General features: G+C 43.1%; 1 protein-coding gene across 2 annotated transcripts; it reads left to right on the top strand.

Moving 5' to 3' along the window:
* The first annotated feature begins 3109 nt into the window (after positions 1 to 3109).
* On the top strand, positions 3110 to 14000 carry LOC133973074 (single-minded homolog 1-like). Of its 2 annotated transcripts, none has more exons than XM_062410709.1 (12): positions 3110 to 3376; positions 4209 to 4653; positions 6528 to 6610; positions 6697 to 6786; positions 6875 to 6980; positions 7344 to 7429; positions 7713 to 7912; positions 8041 to 8147; positions 8322 to 8469; positions 10971 to 11127; positions 11255 to 11639; positions 11997 to 14000. In XM_062410709.1, exons 2-12 carry the CDS (start codon positions 4479 to 4481, stop codon positions 12737 to 12739), a joined length of 2280 nt encoding a protein of 759 aa, XP_062266693.1. In that variant the 5' UTR covers positions 3110 to 3376; positions 4209 to 4478; the 3' UTR covers positions 12740 to 14000. The 2 variants fall into 2 exon arrangements, with proteins under 2 accessions (XP_062266693.1, XP_062266692.1); XM_062410708.1 differs by having other exon boundaries at positions 11252 to 11639.
* The last annotated feature ends 6945 nt before the right edge of the window (positions 14001 to 20945 follow it).

Here is a 20945-nt window from a genome sequence, read left to right as displayed (position 1 = left end):
ATCCATCACCTTTTCCACCAATCACATTGAAGACGTGTTCCACAGCTTAGATAAACCAATTACTTGTCATCATAAATCTGTGACAATTCCCTCCATAGCTTCGTATAACCAGATATATTTATATAACCAAAAAGACATTGAGTACTCTTGACACGCAGAAATTGAGTTCTCCTTCAACTGCATAGCATTCAGAGGCCCCACGAAAATCTGAGATGGATACCAGCAGATTCCGTTAGTGATAATAAAGAATGAAGTACAGAGACGTGAAAGGACATTCAACCTCCTTGTGAGAAAATGTTTATTTTAAGGTCTTTAAGTGCCTTGCTCAAGGGTAGTTTCTCATTTAAGTGAAACGATGCACCGTGTTCCTCACTGACAGAGTCTATACCTTCATCCCCTCACCTCCTTCCCACAGTTTCCTCAAATCCTTCTCCTAAATAACCTTCACTAACCTGCCCCACTCTCACCTTTTCTTTTTTTCTTTCTTTACATGCTGGTTTCCCGCGGAGAAAAAGGATTCGTAATACACCATAAAAATGGAAAGACGTGCAAGGCTGCGGCGGCGATGGGGGAGGGAGGGGTTTGGAAGTACACCAAAGCGAGCTCCCCTGTTGTGCAGCCCGCGGTGGGGCATTAACAGGAGGTCCTGCAGGGTAAATCTTCTACCAGCTTCGAGGAACTCGCGCTTTCCCAATCATGCCTGACAGGTTGCTGGTCACCGATGGCGCTGCTGAGAGGAAGCTGCATTAAAGACTACTTATTTTTTATTCGTAAGGAATGTTTGTTGTTTGCTGACGTAAAGCAACAACTGCGGCGAGAGAGTCGATCCCCAAGTATGGAATTCTAATCCTTTGCATGGAGACGGATCTACGCAGTAAACAAAGCACGGTGACCTTTGACCTGTGGCTGGCTCGTGTACAGAATGGGGAGGAAACGGGAGCCAGTGATGAGGGATTGGTCACAGAAAAGTGATGTGGGATATGGATCCGAGAGGCTGCTCTACTTCAAACGCTTCAAAGACCTCTCCTGGAAACATCAGCTGTGAAGGAGGTTGAACATCTAGAGCCGCACTTCAATGACCTATTCACTGTTTTTATCTGTCAGAGGAGAGAGAAATATGGAAAGTTACGGCTTCACACTGATTTTATGTGAAGAAGAAGCCATTTAGTATTTTCTCTCACACATAAACATACACACACCTATCTACATGGCTCAAGAGGACATAACATTGACTTACATTGATTTACTCTAACCTTAACCATAGTTACTACTTGCCTAACCCTAACCCGACCTTAACATGAATCTAAACCAAAGCTTAACCTAAATCCTAAATCTAACCTGAACCTATAAGCTTGACCTCAACCTAACTTTAACCTATGCCTGACCTAATCTTAACCCTATAAAGCTCGAACATAGACTTAAAGATTCAGACTCAAATTAACCTTGACATAACTAAACCTTAACTTAACCCTAAACCGATAAGTTTAACTTACACCTAATGAAAAGTTAACCAAAACCAAACAAAAAATTTCTTCAAATTGATTTTAAATTATTTACATTATGGTGTCTTGCCTTTTGTCCCCACAAGGAAGACAAGTCCCCATAACATGACTGTGTAAACAGATTTAGGTCCCCACCACGTCAGTAATACATGTTCACACACACACACATTACACACATTACACACACACACACGAGGACAGAGGGAGAAATCTGTTCCCAGGCAGCAGGAGAATCTCCAATTATAGAAGGATGCAGCATCAATTTAAGGACTAATTACGTGCGCAATGAGCTCAACATCCTGCGTCCGCGCCCCCGTACCCGCGCCCGCTGCTCGGCCCCACACCCTCCACGCAGGCACCCCCTCCTCCACCTGAGCGCCTGGTGTCTAATTAAAAAACTACATGCACCGCGGCGCTCTCATTTGATTCACACCATGGAAATTAATCCTGAGATAAACGCGTTTGACGGACGGACACCAAACCAAACTGGTGCGGGAGCGCTGGTGAACTAAGCTGTGCAGGGGCTGCTCTCTCAGAGCGCCACGCGGACTGCTCTGCATCTGGATCCAAAGGAGGAAAAACACAAAAACAAAGAAAACCCACATGCACTTCCAGAAATAGCAAACGATAAAAATAAAAAAAAAATAAAAAAATACAGGATTGGAGAGTAAATTTGCAAAGAGACTAAACTAGAAATATTAAAAGAAGAAATCTATTTCAAAGTTTCCGTCTCCACTTCAGAGCTGATTCCTCTCAAATCCCTTTTTTGAAATCCAGACGAGGTTTGTGCAGCACCATAAAAACAAGTGGAACATGTGGTGTAACCAGCACAAACAGGTGGAGGGCTCCATGTTTTTCTGGTCAGCACGTGCACAGTCGGACCAGAGATCCGCTCAGAAGCTGAAAAGGCGAGGGGGGGGGGGGGTTAAGGCCTGTTCAGCCAAACCAACAGCAGCAGAACGAGCAGAGCATTAACACGTTTTAATTATACTCACAACACTGACACACTTATTTATTTACTACCTCTGTTTCTATTGATATTAATATTTTATTAGCTCTACCCAGATTTTACTGAATATATGGGAAAATGCATTTAGTGACTGGAGAAAATGTTTTATATTTCTGAAATGATTTAATATTTTCCATTGCAATTAAAACAATTCATCATTTTCTAGATTCAATCTAATCGAAAAAAATGTTGATTTTACGCATGAAATTGGCATTTAAGTATTTATATTTCCTTTTCTCTTCTAGTAGACACATAACAGCAGATTCTGTTCTGAACATTTCTTTAAATAATCCCTAACTGCAGGTCTGAGGTTTGATTCGGACTCTCAGCTGCACAATATTTATCCTGTCATGTTGTTTTACGCGGATTTTTTTTAGTTTTTTTTCCACCAGCTTGATCCGTGATCTCCACGCTAATGACAAAAACACAAGATCACATCCAAGCGCACTGTACGCGCACGGCCAAGTGCCGCGCACGTACGCATAGGCTACCATCGGCCGTGCACCAAATCGACGCCCCATGGCCAGCGTCCAATCGCCGCACGACTTTCCAGGGTCGCGTCCAATCAGAGCGAGGCGGGCGGGTCCCGGGCTGCTCCAGAGAGGCACAGGGAGATGGTTGTGCACAAGGAGGCTTGTTGGGCACGAATGCCACTCGTTGCGCGTCCTTATAATTTGGGGAGGTGTATGCAGCGCACGGCCCCGTTCGCCTTTCCAGGTGGAGAATCCAGGAGGAGCCCGACACCGGAGTGAACTGGGAGGACTGGGTGAACCCGCGTCAGGACAGGTGAAATTCCCAGCAGGCTGCCCCGCAAGGCCACATGGATTGATCCAGACGCACGGAAATGCGGCGCGTCTCCCCGCGGGTAGGTTAACTACACACACTGCAGATGTTCTCTCCTCTCGACGAGTCTGACCACTATCGTTCTGGATGTTGACATATTTTTTTTCTTAAAATAAATCCTATATATATATATATATATATATAGAGAGAGAGAGAGAGGATTGTGGCGATATTGTGTCACAGTAGTTTTCCTTCCTCCTCCAGCGCATGTGTCAGGAATAGTGTGCCATGTCATTTCCTTCGATCCTGCAGCAGTGATCACACACACAACGCCTCAAAATGACTTGTTGTTATTTAAGCCCAAAGAAAGATAAATGCAAAATGCAGCTTTATTTTAAACGGGCGTTTGTGACATTTATTTAGTTGAAACATTAAGAAAATTAAAAAATCGCTTGAGCTGTTTGTTGTCCCCCCTGAAAAAATTGAGACAAAGTTTTGACGAATCTTTTTGACTGTGCACGTCTTTAAATCTGCTATTTAAAATATTTGATAAACCCTCGTGAAATTAAATGACACCTCACGTATTGAGAGAATTTCCTAAAATACACCAACGTGTTGCTGCTGTAACTGTTGCTCATATTGTTAATTTGTTTTCACAATTACATTAAATTAACCTGTGTTTTGATTCACGACTAATGGAATAATGTAATCCATAGCGTTGTTTTCTTCGCACATACAGACAGCTCCTTCATTTTTGATGTTTCATACATGCATCAGAAATAACACAGGGGACATTACACCAAGTCGATGTTGATGCAAACGCAGGCCTCGTGCATGCAGATGAAAAAACAAAGATGCTTTTCTCTCTGGATGCAGGAATAACGTGTTTGCTCTTCCTGTGACGTGTTGCACAGGTCATGGATGAACATCAGGCGCAGCACCGAGGAGAATTAAACCACTGAGTCCACCAGGAGGAGCTTTACCAGGGATACTCTCACAATCTGGATTCGTTCATTGGTATTTATATATAGAGAGAGAAATAAAGATTTGTTTTTGAAGTTGAGAAGTACAATGAGAAGGAGGCAGACGGGCCAGAGGAGCGAGTGGAGCTGCTGACGGGAAGGACCGAGTCGAGCGAGAACGAGCTGCAGGGGGGGGGGGGGGGGGATTAAAAAGGCTGCGAGATGAAGGAGAAATCCAAAACGGCCGCAAGGACTAGACGGGAAAAGGAGAACAGTGAATTTTACGAGCTGGCCAAAATGTTGCCTCTACCGTCCGCCATCACCTCCCAGCTGGACAAGGCCTCCATCATCAGACTCACCACCAGTTACCTGAAGATGAGGATAGTTTTCCCTCAGGGTGAGCGACTGGTCCACGAACACGCCACTGCACTTCCACCATCTTTTAACTTTATGACATTTTTGTTTCTCTCTGCATGGAATTCAGTTTACAGGGAATTCACTGCATTCAGTCATATATTTATTTTTAACTTTATTCAGCCCGAAATAATATTATAATTCAAATCATTTGTTATATATTAAATTATGAATGACATATTATATATACAGTTAAATTAAATTAAAAAGCATGTGCATAAATCGGGATTATTATTAAATTCAGATGACAAAATCTGACAAATGTTATCTTCAAATTTAATACAAATAATTTAACAGGCAAATAACTTCTTCCCATAATAGCATCAGTATTGAATGAATCAGTGTGCTTTCCTGTTAAAATACCACAGCAGAAATATTCATATATATATATATATATATATATATTAGTTGAGTCTTGCTACTCTGTGTAGTAGTGGAAATAATAACAATTGTAACAATAATATAATAGTCATCGAATCTTGCAACAAGTGTGGATTCGTGCAAATACAGAAATATAAATCATATTATTCATGCGAATAATAATAGCTAAATTCTTTAGAAATAGGTTTATAAAATATATTATAAAATATTTAAAGTCCTGTTGTTTCCATACCCGTGTCGAAGGCTCATTTTAATCTACACACAAATATGACAGGAATATAAAAGCGACTCCTCCTCGAACTACAGGATGTCTTTACAAATGGATTATGATGCGCGTTTTAATTCGCTGTGTCCAGAGGCGACAATCTGCCTCCATCTTTTTACACAGGTCTCTGCAGGCTCCTCCGTCTGCGTGACTGAGAACAAGATGTAGCAATTAGTAAAAAGGCCCTGCAAGGCTTCTAATCACCTAAAGCCATGTGAGCAGGAGGCACACACAGAGACACACACAGACACACATAAAGGGAAAATGCTCTCCCAGGAAGCCAGATCATAAGCCCAGGTTTTTGCTACATGTACAGTATAGTTATAATAACACACAGGCATGCAACAAAAAACTCTATTAAAACACACCAGAATCAATTTATATAGATCTATTTAAACATAAAGACACATTTTGCATCAGTAGGATTTATGACATGGTTTTATCCCTCAGCATAAATACACTATTTCTGCATTGTCCCATGTGAGGGCATGGTAATATACTCGACATGTCCGTATAAGCGGAGACCTATTTTTATTTTCAATCAGGCTGCAGCAGGGGAGACGGATCACTCATTTACTGATGATGCCTGAGCTCCAGCACATTTCTAATGAAGCCGAATGAATTTCACCGAGGGACACAGGCGACCTGCTTTGTTCCACTTACACTGAAAAACCGTGGCCTTCACTGAGAGTTTCACTGGACCCACACATCCAAAGATGGAGAATATCTGAGCAGTGACATAAGGAAGAGGTTGTTTTTTTAATAGCGTAGATCACAACAATTGCTATAAGTGGGATAACAACAACAATAATATTTATAATAGCAGGAGTATTAATGTAAAATATTCTATTAAATAACTATCAGCCCATAAAGTAATTTATACAGGCTATAGAACTAACAGTAAAAGGGATATATACATTTGATCAAATATAAGGAAATAATATTAAAATTGAACAAAAGAGCTATAAAATAAGAGCATGAATGCACACTGGTATATATGGCTTGAGATTGTGTATGTTTTTATGTGTGTGACACAAACAAGGTACAGACTTTGCAAATATAGGTTGAATTTTATAATAATAAATAATAATAATAAAATGCTGTCTATTTATAAAACCAAATAATCTTTACCAAAGTTTTATCCTAGATTTTGTGCATTATTTATAACAAAAAGCAGTGAGACATTATGATGTGTGTGTGTGTGTGTGCAGGTCTGGGCGAGGCCTGGGGTCACACCAGTCGAACAAGATCTCACGACAACATAGGTCGAGAGCTGGGGTCTCATTTGCTGCAGGTACATTCATATCTCCAGTATTATTCATCATCTATAAAGGGGGGGCTGATGCAGGTCGTGAATGAACACGTATCGTTTATTTACAGACGTTGGACGGATTCATCTTTGTAGTGGCCCCGGATGGAAAGATCATGTACATCTCGGAGACGGCGTCGGTGCATCTAGGACTGTCTCAGGTCCGTCTGTGCAATTTAACGTTATTATCATTAGTAGTAGTAGTCGTGTCTCTGCATGTCTGTTATTCTGATAATTCAATCTCCACAGGTAGAGTTGACTGGGAACAGTATTTATGAATACGTCCATCCGGCCGACCACGATGAGATGACCGCTGTGCTCACTCCTCACCAGCCCTACTCCCCCCTCGCCCACGGTAAAAAACCTCTCTAACGAAGCAGCGTGTCGACGTGTCGCGGATTATTTATTTTTAAATCAACATTACAATGACACAGTTATAATAATGTCACACGTGGACATTTTATATAATCTGCAAAAATTCGTGCGTTTGGAAACCAGAAAATCGCTTTATTCGTTTCAATGCTATTATTTATTTTTATGCAATGCTAAATAATACCTATATTTTGTTATAATCACTCGTATTTGAAATGAACATGTGCGCCATAGGCCTAATGACGCGTCTCTATTTTACTATGCACACAAAGCGTCTGTGCTTCTTTTAAGCAAATACGACTTTCTGATTGGATTCTTGTTTATATTCGTTTTTTTCCTCCTGCAGAATATGAAATGGAGCGATCTTTCTTTCTTCGGATGAAATGTGTGCTGGCAAAGAGAAACGCAGGCCTCACCAGCGGTGGATACAAGGTAGGCGGTGGGGTTTTGTCACTGTGTTTAATTGACTTAGTGTTAATTAAGAAATTAATTAAAGTGCAATTAATAGATTAGTTAACAATTGTATAATAATGTCAATTTAAACATTTTCACATCTGTACTTTTTATTTTTATTAAAAGAAATATAATTTTCTATTTTATCCTGATTTTTTAAATTTGGTAGCTATCCTACAACATTATTTTGCGCACCTTGATTCTTCAGTATTAATTGTTATGTATAATATATATTCTCACAAGTCTCTGTGCTTCATCCCAGGTGATCCACTGCAGCGGCTACCTGAAGATCCGTCAGTACAGTCTGGACATGTCACCCTTCGAGAGCTGCTACCAGAACGTGGGTCTGGTCGCTGTGGGCCACTCTCTGCCGCCCAGTGCCGTGACGGAGATCAAACTGCACAGCAACATGTTCATGTTCAGAGCAAGTCTGGACATGAAGCTCATCTTCCTCGACTCCAGGTACACCGAAATTCCAGGTCGACAAAATATCAGCAAAATACAATCAGCTTTTTCTCCTACAGGCAAATCTCCAAATATTCCTGAATTGCAAGTATATTTTTTAACATCCCTCCTTAATTCGTCTCCAGGGTTGCCGAGCTGACGGGTTATGAGCCCCAGGACCTAATAGAGAAAACTCTGTACCATCATGTCCACAGCTGTGACACCTTCCACCTCCGCTGTGCTCACCACCTCTGTGAGTTACCAGCCTCCTCCATTATTCCTCTTACAACAGACCCTTTTTTTGTCTGCTCTGGCAACCTGCTGCAGCCACCACATGCAGACAATCACACATACAGACACACACAAACAGGCATCGCGTTAAATACGCTAATCTCTGTTTTCTCTCCGTTTCTTTCATCTCCCTCAGTGCTGGTAAAAGGCCAAGTCACCACTAAGTATTATCGTTTCCTGGCCAAGCACGGTGGCTGGGTCTGGGTCCAGAGTTACGCCACAATCGTCCACAACAGCCGATCCTCGAGGCCTCACTGTATCGTCAGTGTCAACTACGTCCTCACGTGAGTCCCACTGTAAAGCCACAGATGTTTGCATGCAAGCACATAAAACGATTTGATTTGAATCCCACTTTTCAGATATTGAGTCATTACATTTGTTGCATTTCAGACAAAACCCCCTGAAATTACAGTGACGCAAGAATCACAACACAAGGTTTACAGGGTTTTGTGTATGTGGTCTAAACGCAGCTGCATTTTTCATGTGTTTGCCGAGGGAGCAGCGTTGAATATTTAACTAGATTAGGTACAATCATATCATAGACTCTCGTGATCCACGCTCGAAGCTCACTCAATGATGTGATGGGTCTTTGTCTCTCGGAGAAATCCTTCACTTTATCCCTCTGCAGCCTCTCTGTACAAATCCACCGTATGCGGCGGTGGCGGCTGCAGGGCTCAGGCAGTTGTGTGTTATGAGAGCACAAAGCACACTAGGGCCCTTTGAGACAAGACAAGACAAACATCACGGTTCAACCCCATCAAAAAACCTCTACTGTCACCATCGATCCGCAGTCCGAGGGAAGCTGAATCGATCAAACGGTGAACTAGGAATCAATAGCCATCTCATAGCTGTAGCACATGTTGTATTTTACTTGTTAGGTTGGGTTGATCCAAATCTTGTGTGTGTGAGTGTTTGTGTGTGTGTGTGTGTGAGAGTAAAAGAGATGGTGTGTTTGTGCAAGTCTCTGTACGTGCATGCATGCATATGGCAGCACTTCAGATATTGATTTCCTCAATGCAGTAAGGAGAAAACAAAGTGACTGCATTAAAATTACAGTGAATTTCCAAACGCAGCATTAGGTCTAACACAGAGGTTTTAAAATGCTCATACACACACACACACACAAAGACACAATAACAACACCAATAACAAATAAAAAAGTACATCAAAAAACAAACCAATGTGATTCAATCACCTCGCCCCGACCGCATTTTTGGCCAAACAAGAATCCATTAATAAATCATGTTTGGAGCTGGGCTGGTGGCGCTCTGACATTGACCCTGAGGTGGAATTCAGCCAACACAGCTGAGTTTGCACAAAGGCCCAACATTATTGGCTCAGACAGAAGTCAGCCAGGGCACAGATAGGATGCAGAACCAGCCCCCGCAACTATACCTGCAAGAGCAAATAGCACTCACACTGTGTACTGGCTATCCAAACACAGCCTTTCCCCTGAGGTGTTGTACATAAAGAATGGGTCATATTTAGAGTCATATTAAAGAGGCTGGCTGCGCAGGGTCAGGGATGGGCCACAGGGTTTAAAATGCCAGGCAGCTGCTATTACATACTGTTGATGTGATAAGTTAAGAATAGGCTCATGTTTGCTGAACACTTGACACAGGAGCCTTTTCACTCCCTCGACAGTGTCACTTGGACCGAGTTCAGCCGCGGGACAGTGGGTTAAGATGTCGAAGACGGTGCACATGCTGCACTCACGTACCCGAGTAAGAAGAGCGTCTGCGTTGAACGAAACTTTATTTCTACTTAAAGACGTCGAGGAGGAGATTTAGTGCAGAGATAGTGTGTGTGTTGGTGGGTGTGTGTGCGTCTGTTTGCACATTTTCTTGTGTTGCTTTCTGGCACCGTTCTGGCAGAAAATAATTATTAACTTTCTTCAGGTTACCTGTTATTTATCTCAGAAGGGGGAGGGCTCAATCTCTGGAAGTTATCTGCATAGTGGTTTTCACTTCTCAGAGTCTTGACACCATTCAGGCCATCAGAAGTTTGTTTGTAAAACAAGTCTGTTCCGCAATCTCTATTCAATATTGGCCAAGACGTCTGCTGCAGAGTAATCACTGATTAAGCACAATACAACCACCACAACTGTACATCGGATTATAAGGGGAGAAAATGCCTAAAGGTTTGAAAAGTTCTCAGGTGAACAAGCAGGAAAAAAAGAATGTACAAATAAAGTACGATTTGTTACGTTATCAAAAGAAACAAGGTCTTTACAGCAATGCTAGCAGGTTGCACATACTGTTAGCTTCAGCATGCTCACCCTTTCACAATGATAATGCTATGCCCATTTGTAGCAGGTATTATGTGCATCATCTTAGTTTAGCAGTTAGCATGTGAATGTTTTGGATATAAGCAAAGAACACTATTACAGCTGATGGTAATATCCTTGGTGCTAAAACAAATGTTTTGAATCTTTCCTTGTTTGAAGTGGACATGTACAGTATGAGCTGATTTCATCCTGCACATAGTTTTTTTAGGATATTTAATTAAAAACTCTAAACGTCAACCTTGTGGTCGTGCTCGGGGGATATAAGAGGATCATCAAAATCTGAGTGCTTCATGCCTTTGAGACCACAAATCTGTCCTGGAAATCCATCCAGTAGTTGAGTTATTTTAGTTTTGACAAACGCGGTGGACCAACAAAAATGCTAGCCAAGATGGAGGTTGTTTTTTTTAGCTACTGGCAGGACTTAAATGTCCCAACTTGGATAAATATAGGCTAAAATTGTAATTCTTATCTGTAACATATATTTTGTTTTGTCAAAAGGGACACTGAGTACAAGGGTATGCAGCTGTCCTTGGACCAGATGAGCCCGACCAAGCCAGCCTTCCCCTACGCCAACAGTCACACTGAAGACAGGAAGAGCACCAAGTCACGTCTGCCCCCGGCGAAGGCCAAGGCCAGAGTGTCCCCCTACCCACAGGTAGTAAACAGCCTGTTTTGCAGAGCTAAATCTAGGAAAAAGAGACTTGGCACAAGCCTAATTGTTAGTAAGCTCATCAAATCTCAAACTCACAGAACTGTGATTTTCTTGTTTCTGTCTCCAGCAGTTTTCCGCTTTCAATCCAGAGCGCTCGGAGTCAGACCAAGACAGCCAATGGGGAGGAAGCCCTCTGACTGACTCTGCATCCCCTCAGCTGTTGGATCCCGGTGAGGCTACCGAGACGTCTTGTGCCTACCGACTGTATCCAGACTCAGGCTCCCTGTGCTATGGCCTTGGCTTATCCGAAGAAGATCTCGCCAATGCCCAAGCACATCCGCACACCACCACCTGTGACCGTGTGCGATGCCAGAGCAGCCGATACTTCCTAGGAACCCCCCAGTCAGGAAGAGAGGTTTGGTGGGATGCCACACGCTCCGTTCTCTCGCTGCCGAAACCCTCGGTGGAGAACAACGAAGCCTACGAAATCACATCGTACCATGGAGCCATTCATGGTGAGGTGTTAGGGTTGAGACCACAACCATCTGTCTCTGCAAATAGTTCTGGCCTGGCTTCTCCTGGTAGCTGTTTTTCCAAATGTTATTATGAGACATGCTAAGTTGTTTACGGCATCCCTTGCCAGGGTGCCGATTGCTACCATCTGTTCAAAAATTGCCTGCAATTGAAAGCCAAGTTATTTCACATTTCACATCCTCAAAACAGTGAGTTTCTGCCAAGACATCCAGTCTGATAGACCAAGATTCTATATGCATGTAAAGCAGAATTGTGCAGAGCTAAACAGAGTCATGGTTTGAGGAACATCAAATATATGAGTGTTATTTATTATTTCATTAATTCAACTCTCCTCACAGGTCGGGGTCACTGGGATGAAGACAGTGTAGTGAGTTCACCTGATGGAGGCGGGTCCACCAGCGATTCAGGTGAGCGGTACCACGGAGAGCACTTTCGGGCAAGCCCCCGAGAGCCGAGCAAGATGGAGACCCTGATTCGTGCCACGCAGCAGATGATCAAAGAGGAAGAGAGCCGTCTGCACCAACACAAGGCGCCGCTGGACGTCTCGGGCCTCGCCAAATCTCACAGCCCATGCTTCAACTCCTCATTACCCCACCACTCCCAGCTCAACATGCCCAGTGTGGTGTGCCGAGGCCCCGGAGCACCCAGCATCGACCTCCCCTCTGAGCACCTACATCACCGGGACGGCCTCAAAGTGCTTGGCCCCCATGACAATGACGAAAACACAACCAGTCCCGCTTCTTTATCTCGTCTCAGCAGCCCCAGCTCTGATGGGATGCCCAGGTCGGGCCTTTCCCTCACCAAAGACTACATGGCGACTGATCTGTCCCCCCACCATTCACAGCCCCAGGGGAGCCCGCTGATCTACCCGACCCAGGAGAGGCAGCCGTTGGACAGACAAGCAGCCTACGCTTTGACTGGGTACTCCCTGGAGCACCTGTACGACCCGGAGAACCTGCGGAGTTACTCGGGACTGGCCTGTGGAGGAGTCCAGTATGACGTGGCATCTCACGTGAGGATGCAGGCAGAGCAGATGCAGGGACACAAAGCCACCTCAGTTATCATAACCAACGGGAGCTGACGATATCGGTTGCAGACAGAATTTGTTCTCTAAAAGAGGATATTAAATGAAGGTGGTGCTGTGTGCACATTAAACACTGGCCAGGGGCTTGATGGGAAAGACGAGACAATAAAAAAGACTGTAAGGACAAACACTCTCACCATGCACCCTCTCTGGCTCAGTCAGTGCAATTTCTGTTTTCCTCTCGCCTGTGTATCATGACATTCTCCCTCTCCGTCATCACAGGACGATTTCCCAAGACTCTAAAGGACTTCTGTTTAAGAACTAATATTTGAAACGCCACCTGGCACTGGGCGGAGGTTTGCTCCATTACATAGGAATACAGTACTACTCTAATGGCACTGAATTCCCCTCCTTGCGAAGGCGACCCAAGTTTTGAATCTGGTTAAACATCAAGCCGGTGTTTCTGTTCCAAATGTCTTACGCATCGTTGGCCATGTGAGTTAATCTGTCCAGGAAACGATTTCCAAAGGCCGTAAGCAAATGTGTTGTTCCATTGCCCCTTCACCTGAAAACTCCATTGCACAGAGCGTAATGTTTGACACATGAAGTGCATCATGGGAAACGGCAAGCAATTAGCTATTGTTAGGTGTCAGTGTTTCCTGGTATTTATTTGTCAGTGGGCTAATTTCTATATGTGTCATTTCTTCCTGTCCAAGTAGAAACTTTACCGGTGGCATTAAATTAGTTTTGGTGTTTGGATGACACCGACATTAGACTAGATAGAAAGAATCTAGTGGAAAAACAGAAAGAAGGAAAAAGGCCTCTGATATGTAAAAGTGTAAATTATGCGGGACAACTTTAAACTGTTTTAACGTGTTTGTGAAACGCCCTCACTTAGAGCACGAAGAGATCACAAAACCAACGTGTAATCTCCCCGTGACCTCTAAACATAGATATTGTATGTATTGATTTACAGCTGTGGCTCAAATGATATTGTTTACATATCAGAGTATGATTTTTTTTTTCTGCTTTTACGTTAGGCTTTACCCAACATATTAGCATATGTAGAGTAAGCTTTACATTTTTTTTTTATTCTGCTCCACATGCAATTGAAAAAACCATCGGTTTTTGTATTGTCATGAGGGCCTGAGGGATAAAAATGATTGATACCAACTTATCTAAAAATATGTTGAATGTCTTTAGTTTCTTATTTAATTTATGATGTAAATATCATCACACAATGAACCTTTGGACTAGGAGTGGCAAGATTATTTATTAATTGGTTAAAAAGTCTTAAATCTGAATACTGTTGCAAACGAGTAACTTGTCTGTTGAGTTTTTTTGTCTGTCAACTGTCCGACACCACAAATAATGCTGCTATATAGATACTACAGATATATATCGTTCACAATAATAAATATCACAACAACTTTTTACAATAATGCAAATTAAGCATATACATACAGGAGACATGCATATGCATATATATATATATATATATATATAACTCAAGGTAGGAATGATTTTTCCTTAAGGGTAATTTCCCTCAACATCCTTCACAGTTCATACTAAATTACTGAGTACATATTTCACACTAACGTCTCTGAGGCTGGAACTGTTTCCTGTTGGCCAAGCATCTGATGCCAGATGGTAGTGACGATGATGCTATTCACAGCAGGTTTTTATTTATACATAGAAATGTCCAGACAGGCAACAATCTTCTTCTGCATGAATTCTACTTTTGAATGAGGTTTTCAGATTCTTCGCTACCAGTTCGCTCACCACAAAGCTTGTCTACATAACACTGGCTCTGTCAGAGTGTGGTTGTGTGAGAGCTGCTCGTCTGCCTCCAAACTGCGTCAGAGAACGTGAACTTTATCCAGGAGCGTCGTCCGAACAATTCACCCAGTATAACATGGATAATTGGCCTTTTTCATCACCGCAACCGAAACTAGCTCATCTTTTACACACAAAAATAATCATTCCACATATTGGGCTTTTCCTGACAGTCACATGTAACCGCTCCAAATTAAGTTCCATTCACCCTGGTCTTGACCCAGCAGGGATCCAGTTGGACCACCCTGAAGGTGAAGTTCGTCCTCTCCTTTATTTTATTTCCTTTTATCGCAGAAAAAAAATCATTGCTGAAGATGACAATTTTTATATTTTAATGTTTTATATAATATGAATTATCTTACAAGCTTCAAGTTAGACTTTATTTTACTCACTCCCCATTAAAAGACCAAAACTGATGATGCATAGATGTAAATCTTCAATAATAAGCCACAAATAAACAGTTTAATTTGTGTAAAGGGTAATTTCTTTAAACTGCTGGTCAATGTAGTTTTATAGCAAACATGTTGACATAATTTATGGCAGCAAGATGTTGAATGTTGGGCTTGACTTAAACTACAGTGGCCAAGGTTTTTCCAATGCAACAACGAAGGTTTCCATCAAGGTTATATCAGACTTTAGATACACAAACTATATTTTCCAGACATATAGGACTTACCGATAAGAAAAACAGAAAATTTCAAAAGCAATATCCTTGTTCTTTTAAAAGATTCCTGACAAGTGGATTCACAGACGCTGTAATCACAAACCTCTAGAGGAAGAAATTAATACAAATCACTACAACAGCAAACTACTGTGACTACTGAGCTGACACATTCTAAATGCACTTGCAGCAACACGTTCCTTCTGTCGGCGCAGCTGAACTCGCACATTTAGCTGCTCTGACCTCCGCTCTCAGGCAATTTCTCTGCCATGTATGTTAATGTATGCGAGTAATGTGGCTGGAGAACCGGCCTGCGCGCCTGTCGGAGCTGAGCGGGACCTGGACGCGGTCTGGCCGTGGACGCACACCTCCCATCATTCACCGGGTGACATGAGCATGTGATGGTCTGCCAGATATCACCGCTGCTGTCATTCCAGGAGGTAGAGCTACTACACCAGTCTGCTGTTGACATCACTGAGGTCTGGGAAGTGTGCGTGTGCGTGTGTGTTTATTGGTGAGTTACTTCAAAAATAAGAAGTCTATTTTTTTTTTTTCCTTCTTCTAAACACTGGGGCTTTTTCCTGATGTGCCCTGGAGGCTTTCACGTGCAGTCAAAGCCTGGGCCCTTTGCCCGGACTTTGCACACTGCATGAGCCTGGACACTCACCTCACCCCTCCTCACCCTTCCTCACCCTTCCACCCTAGATGCTTTCTGTCCCTCAGCTCTACAGAGAGAAACAGGCCTAAAAATCATTATACAGAGGATCCGTGGTGGAAGAAGCAAATCTAGAAATACCACTTTGTAGTTTTTAAGTAAAAGGAAACAGAGTTATAACTTCCACTGAGGAAGATTGCACAAATATTACTGGACGGACTTCCATCAAACTTGGAGGTTATTTTGGTTTGGCTCTGGATCAGTGGGCGAATGCAGGATATTTTCCCTTTAACTTTGTGAGCGTTTTTTTTGGCATTTTCCCAATGCCAAAAGATCTTGGATAAAATACAAAAATAAAATCAGGCATGTTAACAGGACTAGCATTTATGAGTGTGTGCAATTTGTTGTGAATCCTGATTAAACTCTGGCTATAGTGAATTGAAATGTGACAAAAGAGGCCTGAGCACTACCTATGTGTAAAGCAGAACTGTAATGTTGTAACTCATGAAGGTGGAGCTTAACGAAACTGGTATTATTAGTGGTTCTATTAATGATTACATGGAATCAGTCACTAGATCTTTGCAGATCAGTTGTTTTAACAACGTTCAGGTTGCAAGGTTAAAGCCCTCCTCTGAAATGTAGCAGAGTAGAAGTGTACAGTCTCACAAGGTGGAAAAACTGCAGCCAAGTACCTTCAAATTCAAGTACAGTACTTTAGCAAAATAATGTCTTAGTATCCAGCACTGCTAAAGAATAAAAACTTAATTTGGAGGAGAGAGAGACCTTCTTCAACTACAGCTGAGGTGGATTTGATTTTTTTTTTAGGAGTGATTCCAGAACTGGAGGAATGCCGATTCTAGAAACGGAATAATTTCAATCAGGAATAAAACAAAGGTTTCTGTGATGTCACTGCTCAAACAGATGTGTATTGTTAATCAATTCCTTACTCTCAGGAACCCCTCACGACGAACCACAGCGCTGCAAAATTAAAGCATTTTACCATACCCCCATACACTACTGAAAACAAAAAAACACGCGGCGTTAACCGTCTGAGGAGATAAAGATGTCGGACGTGTCATGCGGTCGAAATCTATACGGAGGTAAACTGTAGAACCAACAGATCCCAGAGCTTTTACCACTGCAGTGAAGGAGAGACGGATCCTAACCTCACAGGCGACCACAGAGTGCGGGGGTGCAGGTGGCGGAGGCTCAGAATAACCCCCGAATGTCTGTTTGATTGATTTCAGGCCCGGGATTGAGGCACGATTGCATATTCATACATCAGTTAAAGTGTTCCTGGGCTAGTGCCTCCATAATTCAACCTGGCACTTAGCGAAGAGTCATCCTTATGAAGCGGCTTCAGACCAGAGCAGTGGAAAATGTTTCAACATGTTTTCTGCTCGTGCATACTTTACGACCTCTCCGCTCGAGAACTGACATTGTATAATTGTTTAATTCCTCGCCGTCTCTCGCGTCTCCAGCTATTCCGCTACAGAGCTGCTGCGGCCTTTGGATGGTCTGCTCATAAAAAAACAACAACTGCAAAGTGAGAAATCAGGGAAATATTGAGCCGTGCACAACAAGCCTTTTCCATGCAGCCATAAACAACCAGTGAACCAGGGGCAGGAACAGTTCAGGACCTGGGAAAACCACTCGACCAGGGCACTTAGTGACACCTCGACAGCAGAGCTCACCGCACCACGACACATTTAGATGTTCTGATTGGGTGGACCGGGATATTGAGGTCACCTGGTCGATCTGATTGGCTGAGCCGGGAGACAGGGGTCAGTTTGCAAAGTGGGGAGGAAATGGTGTTTCTGTTTATTGCACAGCATCCGAGATAGAAATCCTAATCACAGGCCAAGTTAAAATCTTGATATTATCTTGATGTGTTGCAATTTCTTTACTCCTGGTAATTATATGATGTGTTTCATTAACTTTAGGCTTCATACTAAGATTAATAAAAACAACTAGACCTTACTTGATCCAAAATGTTGTCCACAATGTTCAAACAAATCCCCAATTTTATTCAAGGTACCAGGACATTTCATTCTAGTTGGCATTCATATTACATCCTGTTTACGTGTGGCTTTGCCCGTCTCTATGATAAATTCAAATGACGAATGAAAGACACCCAGTTAGCCAGTTGATTCCCTTCCACTCTTTGTATTGGTCACTCATAGTGGATCAGGACTATTCGTCGCCATTTGTAACGCAAAGAGAACTTTACTTAATTTTCCCCGAGAACAGGATTTGGGCCCGAGTTGCGTCAGATAGATTTAGAAACTCCCACGTTATTGTTTTGTTTGAGAGACCCCTAGAGGTCCAAGTTACATAGTGTACGTTTAACTGCTTATTTAAAAGGATTAAATTGAATGATATAAATGACGGGAGCTTCAGCCAGAATGTGTTTTATAGGTTTTAGACACCAGAGAAAGTCTATGGCACAGAGGAACTCAAAGCCAATAGTAGTCACTGTATAATGAGAAGAATACAAAACTATCACCAAATAGCCAACAGACAAACGGATGAATCTTCATCTCTACATCCACACAAACTAGAAATGTTGAAAGTTTTAAAATCGACAAAAACACACAGAATGAATCCCACTAATTTAGGAAGAAAGTTGCTGAAAATGATTTTTGTGTGTTGAATCAAAAATCCCAACAAAAGCGTGATCGTTTTTTACAAAACCGCAACAAAACCCCTTTTAATTTAAAACTCGCTAATCTCTCAGCAATAAGGCTATTAAAGCGAGTACAAGTACAACATCCTGAGCCCCTGTCACACACACACCCTTTAACACACACACACTTTAACACACACACACCCCACCAGGGCTCAGACAGTGTGAATCTAATGCCCCCCAATCCCGTGAATCCCTTTGTTCCTGATTTCACACTTGATTTGCCCACAGCTTGAGTCTGGCTGGTATCAGGGCTCTTCTCACTGCTTTCACTGCTGCCAAATCCACAGAGCCACAGCAGATCCATGTCTCCTCTCTCCCTCTGCTCTCTCGTCTCCCATTGTTCCTTCTAACATCTCCCTGCAGATAAACACTCTTCACACAAGCCAAGGGAGTTGTGTTTGTGTGTTTGTTTGTTTGCATTTGGCTCCCTCTCGATGCAAACACCCCATCAATCTGCCAAGATCGGATCAGACTGGATTCTGATAGTGTTATTTTGCATTACACAGTGTTTTTTTTAACTAATTTCATGTAGATTACATGTACGCATACGTCTTCCAGACATACATCTTCATTCGGTGATTTCCAGCAGAGTTAGGAGGATAATCCCCCGGTGCAACCAAACTACCTGCACGGCCGCAAATCGTTCAGAAGTCTTAAGATTGATTCACCGCCCCTCACGAGAGGCCTTTCAGCCGTTCTCTTTTGAAATCTTCCCGTTTCGAATGCAGCCTCCTCCACTCGTACGATCCCTATAGCATTCGTACCGAGCAGATATTGTGACAGCTGCATGAGGAGGAGTAGGGGGTGGCGGGGGTGGTGGGGGGGTGGGGGGGGGCAGACAAGGAGAAAGAAGGAGAGAGAGAAAGTGCGTGGAGAGAGTCCCTAGAGAGAAGGTGCCGGTGCTCCACAGCTCCAAGTCGCCGCCTGCATGCCAATGAGGAGATTCCCCTGCAGCGGCAGCAGCGGGAGGGGGGGGGGCTGACACTGTACCATGATAGTCCTTGATGGTCACATTACACACTCGTCACAAAAGAGCTGAAGGCCAGATGGATTTCAGGAGCAAAGCATGGAGGAGTCATCGAATAACAGATTCATGAAACTGAAAGCAAAAGGCCGGTGATGTTTATCTGTGTGCAACAACATCGATCCGAATTATGGAATCAGCTGACTTTCACCTTTTCATCACAGAGCAAACCTCTCACACGGTTCTTCTTTAAGCCTCATCTCTCGATGACAGTTCCAGCGAGGCCCCGTCTGTCCATCGGATGGTTTGTCAGTGGAGTTGTGCAAAAACTATTGAACACGTCAGAACAAAACTTGGTGGAAGGATGAGACATAGGTCAGCAAGGAGCCCATCACATTTTAGGGTGGATACAGACAAGGGGGACAATTCAGGATTTCTTTCCCCCGTTCTTTTCAAAAGAGAGATATTGTGTATTTTGACCAATTTCCCTGGGAATGTTTCATGCATCTTGATGATAAAAAATACCTTTTCTCTTTAACCATGAGCAACTGGCACCAGAATCTACTGTTTCTTGGAAATTCAGCAATTTTCTGCATTAAAGAATAAGTCATCTAGATACCTTCCTAATGTGTTTTAAAATGTAAAAGACAGTGGACAAAATCTATGTGCAAAACTTTATTAAAAGGTTCATGTGACGCTCCATTTGATTTTACTTAAAGTTTTGAAGACAACAGAGGATTCTGTCCCTCGTCACCTACACGATAAAAAAACAGTTACAGTAGGAGTGAACAGCAAAATCTCTTCTGCTGTTCACTCAGGCACTTCACCGTTGTTTTAGGGCAGCCTTGAACATTTTTGAGCTTGTCCTTCAAACTCAATTATGGCTGCATTCAAAGTATCTCACTGTGAAGTCACATAGTTTCGAGCTCAGCTGTTTACCTGCAGTGCACGAGAGCGACCGAACAAACACACTGACACAGATCCACCGAGCACCGACCACTCTGCTTCAGACACTACAGGCCTGCAACACCAGTTACATCCATAATGATGGTGCCAGCAGCAGCAGCAGTGTGAGGAAGAGCATTAGCTGCGTGTAGCCACCTCCTCTCCCCCCCGGAGAAGAATTAATAACTAATTATGTCAGGTCACTCTTCCAGATGGTGGCATCAGATGGGCCCACTGTCTGAACCTCACCTTCAACAAGCACCTCTGACCCCGACGGCCACGTCCCCCCTGGCAACATGGAGCCTGAGGCCCACGCCGCTGGGAGGATGGAACCGAGGGGGGGGCGGGGATCTGTGAGGGTTCGGGGTGCACATAAAGAAGCAGTGAGGAGGGGAGGGGGTGTACGAGCTGGGCGTGTCTGATCAGTGTTGGATGGCTGCCTTTAAAGCTCCATGAATACAAGGCACCCCGCTGCGGCCCTGATCTCCACGGTCATGATTCTGTTATTACACG

Source organism: Platichthys flesus, chromosome 18 (assembly GCF_949316205.1).
Source record: "Platichthys flesus chromosome 18, fPlaFle2.1, whole genome shotgun sequence".
Classification (NCBI taxonomy): Eukaryota; Metazoa; Chordata; class Actinopteri; order Pleuronectiformes; family Pleuronectidae; genus Platichthys; species Platichthys flesus.
This window is presented reverse-complemented; position numbering and strand designations above follow the sequence as displayed.

Excerpts from the sequence above, each read along its gene's own strand:
- LOC133973074 (XM_062410708.1), top strand. The coding sequence starts at position 4,479 with ATGAAGGAGAAATCCAAAACGGCCGCAAGGACTAGACGGGAAAAGGAG. Across the intron at positions 7,430-7,712 it reads TCACCAGCGGTGGATACAAG|GTGATCCACTGCAGCGGCTA; the intron begins GTAGGCGGTGGG and ends GCTTCATCCCAG. Across the intron at positions 7,913-8,040 it reads CTCATCTTCCTCGACTCCAG|GGTTGCCGAGCTGACGGGTT; the intron begins GTACACCGAAAT and ends ATTCGTCTCCAG.